The sequence below is a fragment of the Tympanuchus pallidicinctus genome, unplaced genomic scaffold (genome assembly GCF_026119805.1).
Source record: "Tympanuchus pallidicinctus isolate F22 unplaced genomic scaffold, pur_lepc_1.0 scaffold2, whole genome shotgun sequence".
Taxonomy (NCBI): domain Eukaryota; kingdom Metazoa; phylum Chordata; class Aves; order Galliformes; family Phasianidae; genus Tympanuchus; species Tympanuchus pallidicinctus.
Genome location: NW_026294721.1, coordinates 40031332 through 40048397, shown reverse-complemented (window position 1 = coordinate 40048397; position 17066 = coordinate 40031332). Strand labels below are relative to the sequence as shown.

Here is a 17066-nt window from a genome sequence, read left to right as displayed (position 1 = left end):
TTTCTGAGAGCTGTTTACAAAGATGTTCCCACTGCAGTTCATTCAGGACACTTTCCTAGCTTTTTCTGCAATTTTCCTTCCTGCGTTTTTTGCTTCTCTTTCCAATTTAATTCTGAGTTGTTTTGATTTGTCTTTTAATAGCCATCAAATGCATTATCTTGTAAAGGCTTTAACAAAGGTGCTTAATTTCACTAGTTTGCAGCCCATCTGTGGATGGAGCTTTGCTGCTTTTCCTGTTCTCTGTCTAAGGTATCCTAGTCCTTTCTCTGTGCATTTCTCCTGTCAGCACAGCTGATTGCTGAGGCTTCTAGTACTTTTTCATGGCGTCAGCCCTGTCTATGGATATGTGCTGACAATGTGCCCTTGTTTTCCGTAATTATCTTCACATTTTACTCCACTAGTTTCTTCAAAACAATAGCTATTGCCCTCTAATAAGGTCTCGCTGCACCTTTGGCTTTGTCCTCTCTGTGGAGTTAGCTGGTGGCCTTTACCCTGACTCTCCCAGCTGAGTACAGTGGCCTCAGGTCATTGACTTGTTTTATTGCGGCAGACTCCTGGTCTGCGTTGGCTGCCTGTTTCCTGTCCATGCTGCACCTCGGAAGGAGAAGACATGCTGTAAAAGAGTAAACCTTACTTTTTAGGTATCTGCTCCTGATCTGTTCCGGTGCTTGTTTCGTGAGGGTGTATTGCATTGCTCCATGGTAGTCAGGTAGGTATTTCATGTGTGCTTATCCATGTCAACAGCTGCTGTGCTGTCTCTGCTTTTTCATCGTCTGGAGGAAAAACATCAAATCCACTGACTTCCAGCTTGTTTTACCTGGGGTTTCTGGTGCAGTGTACGGTGGCCACAGTCTAACTTCAGTGTTTTGGTATTCTGAACGATAGGCTTGCTGTCTCTTTTGACAAAGGGACGTGGCTCTGTTCTGTGGAACCGAGCAGTTTTAGGTCTTTGGAGAACTAACCAAGAATCCTTGAGGCTGGGAAATTTTTCTTGGACTTTCTATTTTCATTGTGCCTCGTGCTATTGTGCATACACTTATAATTGGCTTTGCATACTTAATTAACACCTCTACTGTGCTTACACACTCAGGTGTGGAGTACACACTGATCTTACTCTCTGAGCTTTTACCAGCTATAAGGTATTTATTCTCTGTCCTCCTTGAACTTAATCACAGCTTAAGCACAAGTCTTGCCTTTTGCCCAGAGAGGAGACACCTAAGACACCATGGCATGGTATATGCTATAAGTTATTTCTAATTATATCTACTAAGTCTTAAGGGTTTATCACATACTTAGGCTTGTGTGATACACTTAGAATCTTGATCGTATTTGTAGTTATTCAGCTCATTTAAGTAATGGCTTCTGATATCTTTTAATTACATATTTAGTGTATGCATCCAGTGAGGCTGAAAGAATTTGGGCTAGAGATGAGTCACTAACTGTCTGAAAGTTTCCTTTTTTTCTAGGGCTGCTGACCCATGATAGACTCAAAGTAATAGTGCATCTTGGCTTTATGTTTTATTAACAGTGTGCGCTTACCCGTTGCTCTCAGATGAGAACATCTCCAGCATCTAGTTGTATTTTTGGCTTTAAATACAGCTGTTAGTAGTGCTTTTGGGGTTGCTTTTACAATCCATCTGGAATCATATTGCCAGTAGGTCAGAAAGTATTGCTAAAAGCGTAGTAGTTCTCTGTCAGCTTTCTGTGGAGCACAGAACGAAGGTCTCCAGGTATGCTGAAGTTCCTCTGCAGAACCTTCCTTTTTGTCACTTTCTGTCAAGGGTGTTTTCTGTCTCTGCGTGTGTTGATCTGATTTTGAGGTTTTTTTGTTTGCTCGTTTTTCTGCTGTGCTGATCTCTAGCTCTGGATTATAACCTGATTCTCTTTCCTGTATATCACACTGCTGCCAATGGAATGAATCTTTTGCATTTCATTTACAGAAAACAGCATATACATTAGATGGTAATACTACTTTTCTCTGTGACTTTACCTCCTCCTAAGCTCCTCCTGTTTGAGCCTGTATTTTTAGGGTCAGCTACAATACTGACAATTACAATACTGATCCTTGTCATGGATAGCTGTAGCTGCTTTAGATATTGAAAAACATTTCTGTAGAGGATCAAACCTTTTCCTACCACATTCCTTGCTGGCTGGAGTAATGCATTCATTGAATGATCATTTTTCATTAAGAAATACTAAAGGTTGTGAAATTGCATTCGGGTACCAGAATTCTCTGCCTCTTAATTTAAGTAGTGATTTCTACTAGTGTTTCTTCAGTTGTGCTTTCCTTTTGTGTGTTTGTTGGTTGGTTTTCTTTTTTTCACTGTTTGTTGTTTGGTGGAGTGAGCTGTCAATGTTTTCCTATTAAGTCTTTACAGCCTTTTCAGGGAGTACTGTGTTGATCAAAAACCCTAGGTAACTTGTTTGAGTATTTCATGTATTTAATGCATTGCTCTGTGTAAAGGTGTCTCTTTTTTCTTCTATTTCCCTCTCTACTTTTGTAGAGAGGCTTTATTTCTTCAATATGGTCTCCTCTGGCCAACTGGTGTATGAATTGGCATAGAATGTTCTTAGCAGGGTTTTTCTTAACATCCCGCCTTTCTGATGCATTTTTAGAAGTTAGTTGCTTGAATCCCATAAATGTGATCAGATAGCATATGATACATTAGATACTCTGGTATCTAAGTAACTCAGAAGGGCTCCTTATAAAATGCAATTGGCATTGTTTATTTACTGAAGAACTGCAACTGCAGTTCAGTTTCTTAGGGCTGTGCACACAAAATACTGTTTTATGTCTTGCTTTTTTTTTTTTTTTTTAGCTCAGTTGAAAGAGAAGAAAAAAAAAAAAGACAAAAACCAAGGGTGAAAATGTTACTTATTGGCAGAAATTATTTAATATAATTTGTTTCTCTGTTGAAAATGATTCTCTGCATCAACCCTGCAGCCTTCTTCAAGAACAATGCCAACAGTTTGGGAGCTGCTGCGACCCATGATGTCAATATAATGTTCATCTTTGTTTTTCAGAGCTGTTTTTTACCCATCATGGTTATGTGGTTCTTTTTTTTTTAATGGAGACTGTAAGCTTTTTATAGAATGAACTTGAATCTGCAATCAGAACACAAAATGTTAGTATTCAGAATTTCTTGGTTTTTGCTGTGGCTGTTACTGATAGTATGTGGTCTTGTATGGATCCCTTTTCAGAGAACGAGTCATTGGTAGCATCTGTACTGCTGATAGCAACAAGGGCCTTATCTTTTGTTCTGTATTTTCAACCTTTTATTTGCTATATGAATGGTAGGGGTGCATTGAAGGAGCCAGAGGGAAGTTCTTGGTTGCTCTTTAGAACAGTGAGTTGAGATAGGTGTTACAAGGAAGTTTTGTTATAAGCCTTGACATAGTGAATGCACTGATATACTTGTAATGAAGAGTAAGATATGAACAGATGAGTAGAATATAGCTTTTAATCTGGTAAGATGTGATGCTAGCAGGAGCCGAGATATCCCTAAGCAAAGGTTGATGGTGCAAAAAAAAAACCCATATCTGGGAAATGTGAAAGATGGTAATACTTAAACACTTGCTTGAAAGTTGTCAATACAGAAAACAGGGACTGCTCTTAAAAGTTCTGATACAGTTTCTGCAGATTTTTGTCTGTAGAGGCAGAAATTTAAGAACTCTGGAAAATAAGAATGCTTCAAAAAGCAGTGCAGTCAGTCCCAGTAGCAGGGGTTCAGATAACGACAACCAGGTCCTCTGTGTCTGTACTCAAGAAGAAGAGTGACTGGGAGACGTTTGCTGCTGATATGTGGTTGATAATCTCTGCCCTTCATGAAAAAGGGGAAGGTGAAAAATGTGTGAATTGACAAGTACCTGTAAGGTTTAAGTGCTTTGGTGCAGCATGGACAGGGTGGGTAAACATGTAACAGGTGGAATGGAGGGAAAGACTGATGAGTGCAGTCTTTTGTCTGCAGTATTGGCTACTGCTAAGGATAAATCAGAAAATTAGTCTGGTTCAGGCTGAACTTAAATAAGCTAACATGAGAACCAACCTGGATTTAAAACATTTTGTGATGAATCCAATTCTGTCCTAGCTTGCAAGTCTAGACTATTTCCTTGGAGTTCAGTAAATCCCATGTACTCTCTTTTGGTACAGGTCTAATTATGTTATGCAAGATATTATGCATATAAAGCATTCTTTATAGAAAAAATCTGTAGGCTTGCAGATGTCACAGAGACTCCTTTATGCAATAATTTGTCTCAATATTGCTTAAAGTGCTTCTGTTTGATCCCACAGATCGGAGAGTTGGACAGATGTTGAAAAGGGAGAAAGTCATATGGTAGAACTGGCTTACTTCTCATTGATATGGCTTTTGCAGTTTTGCTCATTTGGCAGCAAATGAGAGGTAAGAATAAGATGCCCCTGACTAAATCTTTGGCTCATACTCAGCCTCACTTTAAAATAATTTCATTAAAATCAAACCAGGAAGCAGAGACCGTAGATAGAGGTGGAGAAGCTTTCAGTCCTTACAGGAAATAGCTGCTCTAATCCAGGATGAGATTGAAGTATTTGCAGGCTAGTTTTGAGATAGACTATTGCTAAATGGAAGCCATTAAGATCACTGTAGCATGTGAAATGCATCTGGATTCTTAGGGAAAAAGTAGTCGTGTGACTTGTACACAGTATTTGAGGCTAGTGGGGCTGTACTGTGAGCAGTACAACAAGCATGGCTTCTGCTTTAACTAGTCCATATGCTGTGGAAATTCTTTCTGTTGAACAGCAGTGTTTCATCAACTTGCTTCTGTTTTGCAAAAGTAATGAGATAATTATATCCACAGCATAATATTTTCTTGTTCTTCAGTAGCCAAAATGAGGGCCCACCATGCATGATAGATTTTAAGTTTGTGGACCAGACATTCTTAGCAGTGGCTTGCACTGCATAACTTACAGGTGTGACAGTATGTTCTTACAGAATGAATGTGAGCGTACTGACAGAGTGCTTTCCTAAGCCTTTTGCAGATCCTTTAGAAATAGTCCCTGAAAAGTCTGCAGCCTATGAATCGGGAGTCCCTGTTGTAGACAACTATGACTAGTTTAGCTTTTTTGAAGGGAAGAGGTGAACTGAGTAGGAAGTGGTAGAATTAGTAGTAATTTTTACTGTGCAAGTTTAAAATTTTAGCAGCCCTAAACAGGATGTGGAACAAGTGAGTAGTTTAGAAACATCTTATTTTAATGCCCTAAGGGAGTTCTAAGAAGAGGTGAAATGTTGCAGTCTATGTAAGCCAAGTGTAGCATGTATGTGCTACCTATGTATATTACCAATTAAACTTGCATCTTATGAGCTTGAAAATTTCATGTATTTGTAAAGGGAACATGGTATTTTATTACAGTAACAAAGCTGAGCTTGAAACAATAATTTTGAAACCTTTATCAAAGTTTGTTTAATTGGTTTTTCAAACCTAAATTAAGACATTGACTCTTACTGTCACCTGCTAACATGATTGAACGTGGCCAAAAGAAGTCGTATTGGCCTCCCACTTAGAGAAGATTAAATAGAGGCAGTGTGTAAATTGTTCTTTTCTCTGGTGTCCAGGTCAGATGGGGTAATGAACAAAATCTGTTTTGGACTTGGGATTTTGCTGTGGACTGTGCTGTGCCCTTCACTGAACCAAGCAAGGTGTGGGAATGGGCAATGATGTGGATAAATAGAATACTTCAGGTAGCATGCTGAGTGAATGAGTCCAGCAGAGACTAGACCAAGCAGGCTAGTAGATGCTAGAAGGAAATTGATTTGTAGAATTTTACTTCCAGTTTTGGAAGTGCAATGCTGAAAGGTCTATTCAACTGATTGTTGTTGTTGTTGATAGAGAAGGATAAAATCCGGTCTGTTTTTTTGTACAAGACAACTGCTCAAAGAAGCACTTTGTACTTCTCTTAAGATGTGCTTGCAGAGCTATGGCAGTGTATCAAGGTTACATCTTGTACCTCCTAGAAGAAACAGTGACAGATTGCAGGTTAAGGTAATCCCAGTACTGCTACAGCTGGAGTGATCTAATGCCATTAACATGTATTACCTTGAGCAATTGCCAAATTCAGGGAGCAGGTGTGTGCTGAGTTCCCTCCTTGCCAGAGATATAGCCAAAACTCTGTTCTGGATCCTGCGTGCTAGACAACTGAGGGAGAAGCAGTGAGAGGAAAAAAAATTAAAGGGGAGTGGAAACCCATGAGAAATTTCAAGACCCTTGCTTCTCTGTCTCTCTCTCTCTCTCTGTCTCTGTCTCTTTCACACACACATGCACGCACACAGTTTGTTATGACCTGAGCTACCTACAATGGTTCTGTATTTTGTGACTTGTAGGTGGCAGTTGGTGGAGCTAAGGAGATTTGCAGCTAGCTCACTGTGACGAGAAATCTCCACTGTCTGTGTATAGAGTTAATGTAGCAGAGAATGGCTAACAGGACAGTACTACCACAATAGTAGGAAGAAGCATTTTTAGAGGGGTTAGATGCTCTAGTGGCAGGATTAGGGTCATCTATACTCTTGACATAAGTAATGATTAAGAGCTGCTTTTAAGGTGTTCTCTTGTACTTTTGTTTTACCAAATAAACATAGGTAAAGCATGAAGGAGGCTTTTGCCAATTCTGCCAAGCCTTTTTGTCTTATTTTCTGCTGGCATAATTCTTCAAGTCAAAAAAGTTATGTCTGCCAGTGCACGTTTAGTCTGGGAAGGCTCGAGTAAGTTCTGGCAAAAATATTTTGTTCAAAGAAGGCTATACTTGTCTTATAAGCCCTTTGCTGGCATAAAGCGAGGTGTAGCTGTCCTGAGTTAGCTCACAGCGTAGATTTGGCCTCAGTGTAAAGGTCTGGGCAAAGCTCTTTATTTGAACTAGGACTTAGTTAAAGAACATGTTGTAAGAGAATGAGGATTTCTCCCCCCCAGCCCTGGCATGTAACATATTGCTGAAGAAGAACCTGTCATATTAGTGTTCTTTTTTTTTTTTTTTTTAATAGCATCTCAACTGGGACTCGGTCATTTTCAGTTCCAAACTTCACTTTGAAATTCTTATCTAAGTTTTGCTTTTTAGGTGGGTGAGGGAGAAAGCAATCTTCAATCCAGCTAAACACACCTGATTCCGAACTTGGGTTTGTTTGCTTGATGTTCAGCTGTGCAGACAAGCTCTCTGTAAATATTTAATTAAAGTGGTTACAGTGGTGTTTCTCTCTGACACTCGTAGAATTTGTAGTACTTGTGCTGTGCATGTGAGCTTGTTTTTTTCTTCATATTTTCATTGTGCCGAGTTTGAGAATAAGAATTCAATTTTAAAAGTCGCTGATGTGAGATGGAGGAACAAAAGATGTTTAAGGTTTCATTTTGTGAGAAAGTTGATTATTATCAACTTTCAAGAGTAATGAAGGACAGAACAGTGCTGACTTGCTGCTTTTAAAAATATTCTTTTAGAAATGCAAGATCAGTATTTTGAAGATAGTAAAATGAAAAAATACCATAAATATAAATAATGTGAAGACAACCTTTGTTTCTGAAACATGCATTGCTGTAGTATGCAGTTATCTCATACTAGAGCTGAGTTTGCTTTTATTCTGTCCATAACAATTGGTTAAGCATAGTTAAATATTACTAAGAAAGGAGAAGGGTATTATGACTTCTCTGTAATTAATGGATTTGTATCTAATCTTCATAGAGCAGCGAATCTTTTCAGAGATTAGTGAAAATCTACACCCTCACCCCGCCCCCATTTTGGATTTCTTCTTTTGTTCTAGCTAGTGTTACAAATTGCTTACCACTCGTGTGCTCACTGCCCCAGCATAACGTTGCACAACCTCCATCTCCAGTGATTTGCAGCAAATATTCTAATTAAATTGTTTATCGGTTCTCATCTATTTGTTTGCTCAAAGCTGAGTGCTGTATAAGTTAGATAAATGACTTTCAAGTGGATGAAAGAGGCAGTAGACAGTCACTAAAAGCTTGTTCAAGACCTTAGAAGTAGCTCTGCTGAAGTGCAATTATATTTTTTTTTCAAGTTCTTTTTATTGGAAGAGATTCCACTGACAGTCATTAATAGTATTTTGGCCTTAGATTGGCTTAGATGAACGAGTTTCTCATACACTTGTAGCAAAGATTTTCCCATTTGCACAGAACTGTATTTGTTAAGAGGCTCACATTTTCCCTGCCTTTTCCATTATGAAGGCATTCTGCAACCTTTGTAGTCTTCCTGGAACTTCCCCCTTCTGCGCCCTTTCACTTTTTCTTGTTTTTCCTTGACTTTTCTTTGCTCAACATCTTTTAGAATTTAGCCTTCTGGAATTAAAATGGTTACATCAAAATATTTGATGGTCTCAAGTGAAGATTTTGCTGACAGAGCCATTCCTCTGATGAGCTTTTTCTTTTATTTGTCACAGATGACTCAGGTAACCCCCCAATAACTCTACAAGATGACTCAGAACCAGTTAGGGGTGTAGTGAAAACAGCTTCCTTCTTACCAAGTTTTCTATGTCATTTGAGGTTTGTTGGGAAGCTCATGTTTTCATATGCCTTACTGTTGTGGGTATTTTTTTTTTTTCCTTATTCTTTTTTTCCATAATGATTTGAGAAAGCTGATTATTTTGTCCTCTCAGTCCAGGAAAAATTGCTCATTTTTTCCCATCAGTGCAGCAGCTGATTGGAAAGAGACAAATATCTCAGGGTTTTCAGATGCCAATGGTATTTTTTCCTGGCTGAGAGCCCTCTGGAGCTGTCCTTATCTATCTCAACAGAAATATGCAACATGAGCTTAACGTTTCGTTTCATTTCTGTCTCTGACTCTCCTTAACCTAGCACAGTCCAGGATCTTCCTTTACTCTTCTCTCAAAGGCTATGTATGATTGGGCTTAATCTCATGTCACTTCATCATCGGGGAATGTCACTTGACTCACTTGGCACCTCTACGTAAGCTGTCAGTCTGTTTTCTCAGTGATGCTCAGATCAAAGGAGCATAGTTTCTGCGTGAGCACATCAGGTGAAATTCCCTGGGCTTTTGAAACTGCTTTCTGCCCAGCAGTGCTTGTTAAGCCCCTTGCAAATTCTGCAGGGGCCTTACAAGGAGCTGCGAGGTACTGAAGTGTTGTTTTAGAGAAACATGCCTGCAGCCTCTAGCCAGAGTTTGTAGTCAGTGACTCCATACATAGATTATTGCTCTGTAACCCCACAACATAGTTGCTACTCGAATGATGGTTAATTATAGTTTCAGTTTATCCTGTCTCATGATCGCCTTTCCTGTAACGACAGCACGTGGAGTTTGGTTTTTGGTTTTTGGTTTTTTGATGTAGGAAGAATCTCTGACTTTGTAAAAGTCTGGCTAATTTGTGTCTATTCCAGATCACTGAAAATCAGTGAGCATCACTGTAGTGCCTGCTCTTTGTATTGTGCCTCTCCTGCCAAGCTAGCAAGCTGCCTTGACTTTGCGCATGCACACTTACCCTCATAGGCCGATACGCCTCAGTCCTACTTGGCATTCTGATGGAATAAGCTGTTTTATGGAGACACTTTAGTCCAGTGGAGCTGGGACTAAAGTAACTAAGGTACCTCAGCACAAGCAAAAGTATGGCTATGTACCCAGACCTACAGGTCATCTCAGCAGATGACCGTACTTGCTCCAAGACATTTCAGAGCTCTGGGGATTGAGGAAGTGATTTTCAAAAGTGAAAAGGAGAAATGGAAGGCAAGTGAAGCTGTTTATCCCAAGCCCCCTGAGCTAAAAGCCTCTAAAATGCTCATATTAGATTACTGTTCATTGTGCTGTGAAGGGTGATAGCTGTGTCCTGGGCTTTTTGCATCTACCTCGCCCTGCTGTTCAGAATACTGATTTCTCCTTCCACTTTTACGTGAATACACTGGCAAGCTTCAGAGCTGAGCTGAACTGCTCAGGATCTTCGTGTTCCTATTTGGTCAATCCTAATTTAAAATATAAATCTTGTAGTTATTTGAATGCCAATTTTTTTGATGCTGGTTTCTATGGCAGTGCTACCTTAGACATTTTTAGTTTCTGGTGAGCTACAATGACAAGTGCTATTTTTTTTGGCTTAAAAAGAGCTCATATCCTTTTTTTTTTTTTTTTTTTACCCCCCCTATATATGCTGTAAGGCTTCAGGCATAGAACAAGAAATAAGGGAGAAGGTGAGGTAGGCATAGCCTACTAGGTAGCCATCTCCAGGTGCTGTGCATTGCAGGCAGATGTAGAGAAGCTCAGCTTTAGAAGAGAGAATTTGACTAAAACAGTTAGAATGGGAAGCCCAGCACTAAATTCAAGCCAGAAGATTGATTGTGATTTTGGCTGGTGTTCACTCCTTAAGCACATAAATGTGACACTCAGCAAAATAAGCCCTACAGACAAATCCTGTTTCTATGATGGGGGTGCTAGAAGTGGGTGCTGGGATATTCTCTGCAGTCTTGGAGAGCTAGAATATATGTGGAAGGGCTGTCATAATGTGCTCTTCATGGAAGGAGACTAATTCCTGGAAATAGTTCCTGTACTATCTGTCTGAAGATTCTCTGATGCTCAACTCCTGGATTTTCCAGATCTGGCAGCAGGTTACATTTGCAGTTCTGAAGTGTGTTGTGGTTTGTTTTTCTTTTCCCCTCCCCCTCTCCTCTGAGCTGCTACTGTGGCCTCAGGGGCTGATTTTTATTTCTCCCTTTCTCCAGTGAGCATGACTTAGGAGCAGACTGATGTGTTAATGACTGCCATAATATCCCCTGCCACTCCTGAACTTGTAGCTGCGCAGACTAACTGATTTCGTCCCTCTCCCTGAAAGTTCCTTGCCCTTTTCCTTCCAAAGAAGGAGGGAACATTTTCCATGTAGGCATAGATAGGTAGGCGAAGCCAAAGGCTAGTGATACAGTAGCAATCTGACTGCCTTTGTTAACTCCCGTAGTTGCTTGTCTTGGCCACAGAGAGGAAAAAAGCTTCTTGTTGTTCTGTTAAACATGTTTGATGTCCTGATGGGAATCCACATTCAGTAGAGCCCCAGTGCCTGAGCAGCTGATTGAGAAGAGTTTTAAGCTGGAATCTGAATCAGTCAGGCTGCTGACTGTTTCACCTGGCAACTGACAATCCTGTTTTGCTGTCTGCCCCTAGGCCCTTTCAGAAGCCTCTGGGCAAAAGATAAATGATCTCTTTTATTTGTCCTAGGCACCCGCACAGCTCCTGGTATGGCTGGCAATATCTAAGATTCTTGCAGTCCTCCAATGTGTGCTGCCGTAAAGCTGAAAAGTGACTTACTCCAGTTGTACAAAGAAAGCAGAAATGCATCAAAGGTAAAAGAAATGCACAGTCACAGCTTGTGGTCCTTGCTTTCTGACTAGTCTATAACCAGTGTATGCTTCAGCTGTACACAACTTAATTTTTGGTTGGGCATTTCCAGCTTGTGGTTATGTGACGGGAAGAGAGGAAAAACACAAACTGGTTCTCTAGTGCTAGGTTAGACAGTTCTCCAGTGTGTTTGGGACTGTGCGTGTGGGATGAGCAAGTGTTCTCTGAGGAAAATATCTTGTGGGAAGTACCTCTAAAGCCCTTAGACCCTGAAGAAAAGTAGGATTAGACTTTTGGGTTGTGCCATGCCTGTGTAATGCCACAGAAGAAAAGGAAAACTTGTCCCTGCAGAGTTTAGAGTATAGTGTTAACAATGGGATGATGTGCCTGTACTTTTGATACAAAAGGTTTAGACACCCGTCAGCATTTAATTACAGTTGACTTTTAAAATAGTCTTTCTGTATGTAAAAGAACATTTTATTATGAAATACTCACCTTCACAGCTCAGAAATTTTGAGTGTTTGAATTGGTTGCAGAAGCAATTAAGCACCTAAATCCCTTTTGGGGTGAGATCATGCCAGTGCTTTTCATAACAAGGGTGTACAATGCTTATTTCTGCTTTTCATGGAACTGCCACTTACATTTTTCTTTTCCTTTCTTAAATTGTCCTTTGGCTCAGATAACTAAAGCTAATGTCTTGTTTTATTGCTACAGAACTGTGACTGTTGCCTTATAATTATAAGGCACCTGGTAGGAATTTTAGTTTAACAGTGATTTTTCTTCAACATGTTGTTACATCACCCAAGAAAAGATCAGAGAGATAACCTTTTGCCCCAGGGAAATTGAAGATAGAGCAGCCTAAGCAAGCTAAGCTATTTTGTAAAAACAGTGTGTGGAAAGACGACCCCAAAGGAAGCTTAAATCCTAGAAAAAGGAGATGGACCACTGATCAACTCCAGATGTTGGAGTAGAAATGTCCCAAAAAAATTATGCTTAAGTGCAGGTGACCTCCTGACACCATATAGCGAGGTAGAACAGTGATAGCTCCAAAAGTCATGCTGCTATTTACAGTGTGACTACGATTTTAGGTAACAGCTAAAATGCACTGTAATACTAGATGTGTTCTAACTATAACTGCAGAATGACGAGAGCTTGGATTAAGCCAATTTCATTGGTTCCAGCTGTCAAGCAGCTGAATAGGTCCACTATCTTTATTTTTATTTTATTTTTTTTTCAAGTACAGTTTACTTTTCAAAGAGAAGTTTATGCCACAGACATTAGTATTCTGATCTGAAAACTATTGTGTTTTTCTGACTTTGGGAGAGAATGGTTAAAATATTATGTGCTCTGAAGCCCTTTGGGACCAATAGAAGTTCCAAACTTGAAAATTCTTTTGACTTTGAACTGGTGTGGAAATCCCCTTGGTCAGCAATAGGGTGACAGACCAGGAGCATTTAATGATGAAGGGAGCAGAGCTTTTGGAGCTGTTTGGTCTTCTATTTTGTTAACTTAGTTTCTGGTCATTATGAAAGTACTTCTTAATGTGGGCTTAGATTCTTTGTTAGTCTGAGCTGGATTCTGCAAAAAAATTGGCTGCTGTGAAATCATACAGTATAGGATGTCTGATTATTTTAAACTTGAATGTCTGTAAAAGTGTAGTTCCACTAAGATGGTTGTCCTTCTTGAAACTTCTTTCTTTCATGTTTTTTAATGACCTCGTGTATTGATATGCAGCCCCACTACTGAGTGGAGGTGACTTACGAACATTCAAGTACATGGCCTCGTTACTGCTGGTATTTTTCACACTGAACATGAAATACCATCATGACAGTTTTGTATGTGCTTCTCTCTTCAAAAATCTTGTCTAGAGACTGCTGAGGAACTGTCCCTGCTCCTAGATATAGCAGCTGCTTGCCAGAATGATCTCTATTAAGTAAAGGTTTGAATGTGTAAGCCATAGGATTATATGCAAGGCGTATTTGTAGCAAGGAATTTTGATGCTGTCTGAAAACGAGGGGCCCCTAAGATTTCAAAATGGCTATCATTCGTGGCTGTCTGTCCTGGTAGAGACTAGTCTCTTTAGAGGAAGTGGATGTGATCTCTAAGGAATTACCTGCACAGCTGAAACAGTGAATTCAAGTGCCTTTTCAATCCTGAGAAATCCTCTAAACTTGTAAATTATAGTTCTTCAAAACTATAGATTTTAAGAACTTCAGAAAGGGCCGCTAGGTGGTGGTGTTGTCTTGTGATTGGCCACCATAAAAACCATGGCACTTCGGAGAAATTACCTGAATCACAGAATCACAGAATGGCCAGGGTTGGAAGGGACCTCAAGGATCATGAATCTCCAACCCCCCTGCCACAGGCAGAGCCACCAGCCTCCCCATTTAATACTAGACCAGGCTGCCCAAGGCCCCATCCAATCTGGCCTTGAACACCTCCAGGGATGGGGCATCCACAACCTCTCTGGGCAGCCTGCTCCAGCACCTCACCACTCTCATTGTAAAGAACTTCCCCCGACATCCAACCTAAATCTCCCCTCCCTCAACTTCAAACCATTTCCCCTTGTCCTGCAGTTATCTACCCTTTCAAAGAGTTGATTCCCCTCCTGTTTGTAGGCTCCCTTTATGTACTGAAAGGCTGCAATGAGGTCACCCCACAACCTTCTTTTCTCCAGGCTGAACAAGCCCAGTCCCCTCAGCCTGTCTTCGTAGGAGAGGTGCTCCAGTCCCCTGATCATCTTCGTGGCCTTCTTCTGGACCCTCTCCAACAGCTCCCTGTCTTTCTTGTACTGAGGGCTCCACACCTGGATACAGTACTCCAGATGGGGCCTCACAAGAGCAGAGTAGAGGGGGACAATCACCTCCCTGTCCCTGCTGGCCACCCCTCTTCTGATGAAGCCCAGGATACCATTTGCCTTCCGAGCTGCAAGGACACACTGCTGGCTCATGTGAAGTTTTTCATCTATCAAGACCACAGGTCCTTCTCCGCAGGACTGCTCTCAAGGACCGCTCCTTCCAGTCTGTATGGATGCCTGGGATTCCTCCAACCCAAGTGCAAAACTCTGCACTTTGCCATGTTGAACCTCATCAGGTTCACCCAGGCCCACCTTTCAAGCCTGTCGAGGTCTCTCTCAGTGGCTTCCTTTTGTTCAACCGTGTTGACCACACCACTCAGATTGATGTCGTCAGCAAACATCGATTCCATCATCGATGTCATTGATGTTAAAGAGCACCGGTCCCAAGACAGACCCCTGGGGATGCCATTCGTTACCAGCCTCCACCTGGACATAGAGCCATTGATCACCACCTGCTGTCTGCAGCCTTTCAACCAGTTTCTTATCCATCGAGTTGTCCATCCATCAAATCCACATCCCTCCAATTTGGAGATAAGGATGTGGTGAGGGACCTTGTCAAAGGCCTTGCTCAAGTTCAGGTAAATGACATTGGTCGCCTTTCCCTTGTCCACCAATGCTGTCACCCCATTATAGAAGGCCACCAGATTGGTCAAGCATGACCTTCCTCTGGTGTAGCTGTGCTGGCTGTCACAGATCACACACCCATTCCTCATGTGATCAAGTATGTTATCCAGGAGGATCTGTTCCATGATCTTCCCAGGCACAGAGGTGAGACTCACCAGCCTGTAGTACCCAGGGTCTTCCTTGCTCCCTTTCTTGTAAATGGGAGTGACGTGACCCTTCCTCCAGTCAGCCAGGACCTCACCTGACAGCCACGACTTTTCAAAAATGATGGAGAGCGGCTCGGCAACCAGCTCCTTCAGAACCCTGGGATGCAGGCCACCCAAGCTCATAGACTTGTACACATTCAGTCTCACGAGGCGGTCTCAGACCTGCTCTGTCTTCACAGCGGGGAGGGATTTACCACCCTGGTGTCCACCTAGAGGTTTAGGGATGCAGGGCTCAGGGACGTGAGAAGTACTGGAATCCTGGCTGCCAGTGAAGACCGAGGAAAAGAACTTATTCAGTACCTCAGCCTTCTATTCATCCGTTGAAGCAAGTTCTCCTTTCACATTTACCAAAGGAGGTACACTCGCTTTGGCCTGTCTCTTCTGGCCAATGTACCTGTAGAAAGTTTTCCGGCTGTTTTTCACATCCCTCACCAAGTTCAGTTCCTCCTGCGCCTTGGCTTTCCTGATCCCATGAATCATGATCTCCTGATCCTGATGCCCTGAAACATTAAGGACTTCGACTAGAAAATCAAACTTCTCATAAGGTAGGAATATGGGTTTCAATCATGGCAGCGATGAGTATTTTATGAGCACTTTGTGTTACTGAATGAGAAGGGAAAGTTAAAGTAGCTTGGCTGGTTGGGAGCATCTGGAATGCCATTTTTATAATGGTATGGAAAGGTGAGCAAACAAAAAACAACCATGGTGAAAACCAAAACCTGAAAGGCAGTAGCTAAGGAATTGCCTTAAAAATATGTTTTTGTGTTTGATGAAGTTTCTCTGAGTAAGGTGCTCACCTGAAAATCCAAAACACATTGAAGAGTTAAAAAGGAATGTCAAAAATTTTTTTAGGAATGCTATTTATCACAGTGTGAGCAAGTGTGTGTGTGTGTATACCATGTATGCATGTGTGTATGTCTACACACAGGCTTTTCCAGAAGTAAGAGGTAATAAGTCTAAAAGTAAGTTATGTATATCTACAGTTTATGTAGTTACTAAGTTAGAAATAGAAGTGTTTTGGAGAAACATGGTACTGTGCACTATGAAGACACATATGGTCTGATTTCATTCCTGTTTGTTGCCCTGGAGAAGAATTGACAAATTTGAACCCTGGATTTCCTGAGCCAAACAGGGATTGCAAAGTGAGATCGTGGAATCAAATTGGACTAGTTGGTTGTTTAGAACCTTGCCCTGGAGGAAAGTTTTTGAGCAAAAAGTTTCCAAAACTTAGTTTGTTCTCATTCTATGGAAAAAATGTTGTCAATATGTTTCTATCTAAAGACTAAAGATACTGTTGGTATCATTGCTTCCAGGTGCACAACCTCCGTCTTTTTTGTTTTTATTTTTTCTTTCTTGCTGGAAGTGGAGAAGGGGAAGACGCTCCTTCAAAATCTACTGTTTAAAAAAAAAAGTGTACATGGGGATGGAAAGCACAAGTTGTGTCGTTGACTTGACTAAGGTTTTCTTGAGCTTTAGCATCTGCCTTTTATCATTTGCTTAAAATAAGTCCTTTGCTAGTTACCTCTGGTTAGGGGGTTAAAAGGAGAAGTTAGTGTTTATGACATACTGTGTAATGGCATGGAATTCTGTTAGAGGAGGAGATTAAAACTGGAGTTTGGAAGCAATCTTGTTCCAATGAATGTGCAATTTCAGAAAGAAATATTTTTTTCACTTTATTGCTGCTCTCATTAATATTATTATTTTAAAGAGTAGACATCTGTATACATATGCATACATACCAGCACAAAGGTACTTTGTCACCACTATCTGAAAAGTTTTAGAATACTGAAAGCTGTGACCTCTGGTTGATGAAAATTAAGTAACAGAATGAATGAGTTTATGGACTAACTTGCCTTTTGGTGGTTTTTTTTTTTTTTTCCTTAAATTCACCAGTTTGGGCAAACTGTTTGCAAATGTCTTGAATCCAATGAGTGTTTGTGAAAGCTGAGAATACAAGGGTTAACTGTTTACTTAATTAACTCAGGGCCAGCTCGTTCTCTGAGATAGAGAGCTTCAGATGCAGTCATGCTTCCAGCATTTGTTTTCTCAGCAAAAGCTGTGGAGGATGTCATTTGTG

General features: G+C 40.8%; 1 protein-coding gene across 2 annotated transcripts in view; it reads left to right on the top strand.

Annotated features, from left to right (window-relative positions):
- The first annotated feature begins 588 nt into the window (after positions 1–588).
- The window catches only part of SLC4A4 (solute carrier family 4 member 4), a 231487-nt gene continuing 215009 nt past the window's right edge, over positions 589–17066 (top strand). The window contains exons 1-2 of one of the 2 annotated variants that reach the window (XM_052683188.1): positions 590–709; positions 11183–11307. In XM_052683188.1, coding sequence (XP_052539148.1) covers positions 11297–11307 — 11 coding nt within the window. In that variant the 5' untranslated portion in view covers positions 590–709; positions 11183–11296. Of the gene's footprint in view, positions 710–11182; positions 11308–17066 lie in introns of both variants that reach the window. The other variant, XM_052683190.1, reaches the window with a different exon arrangement.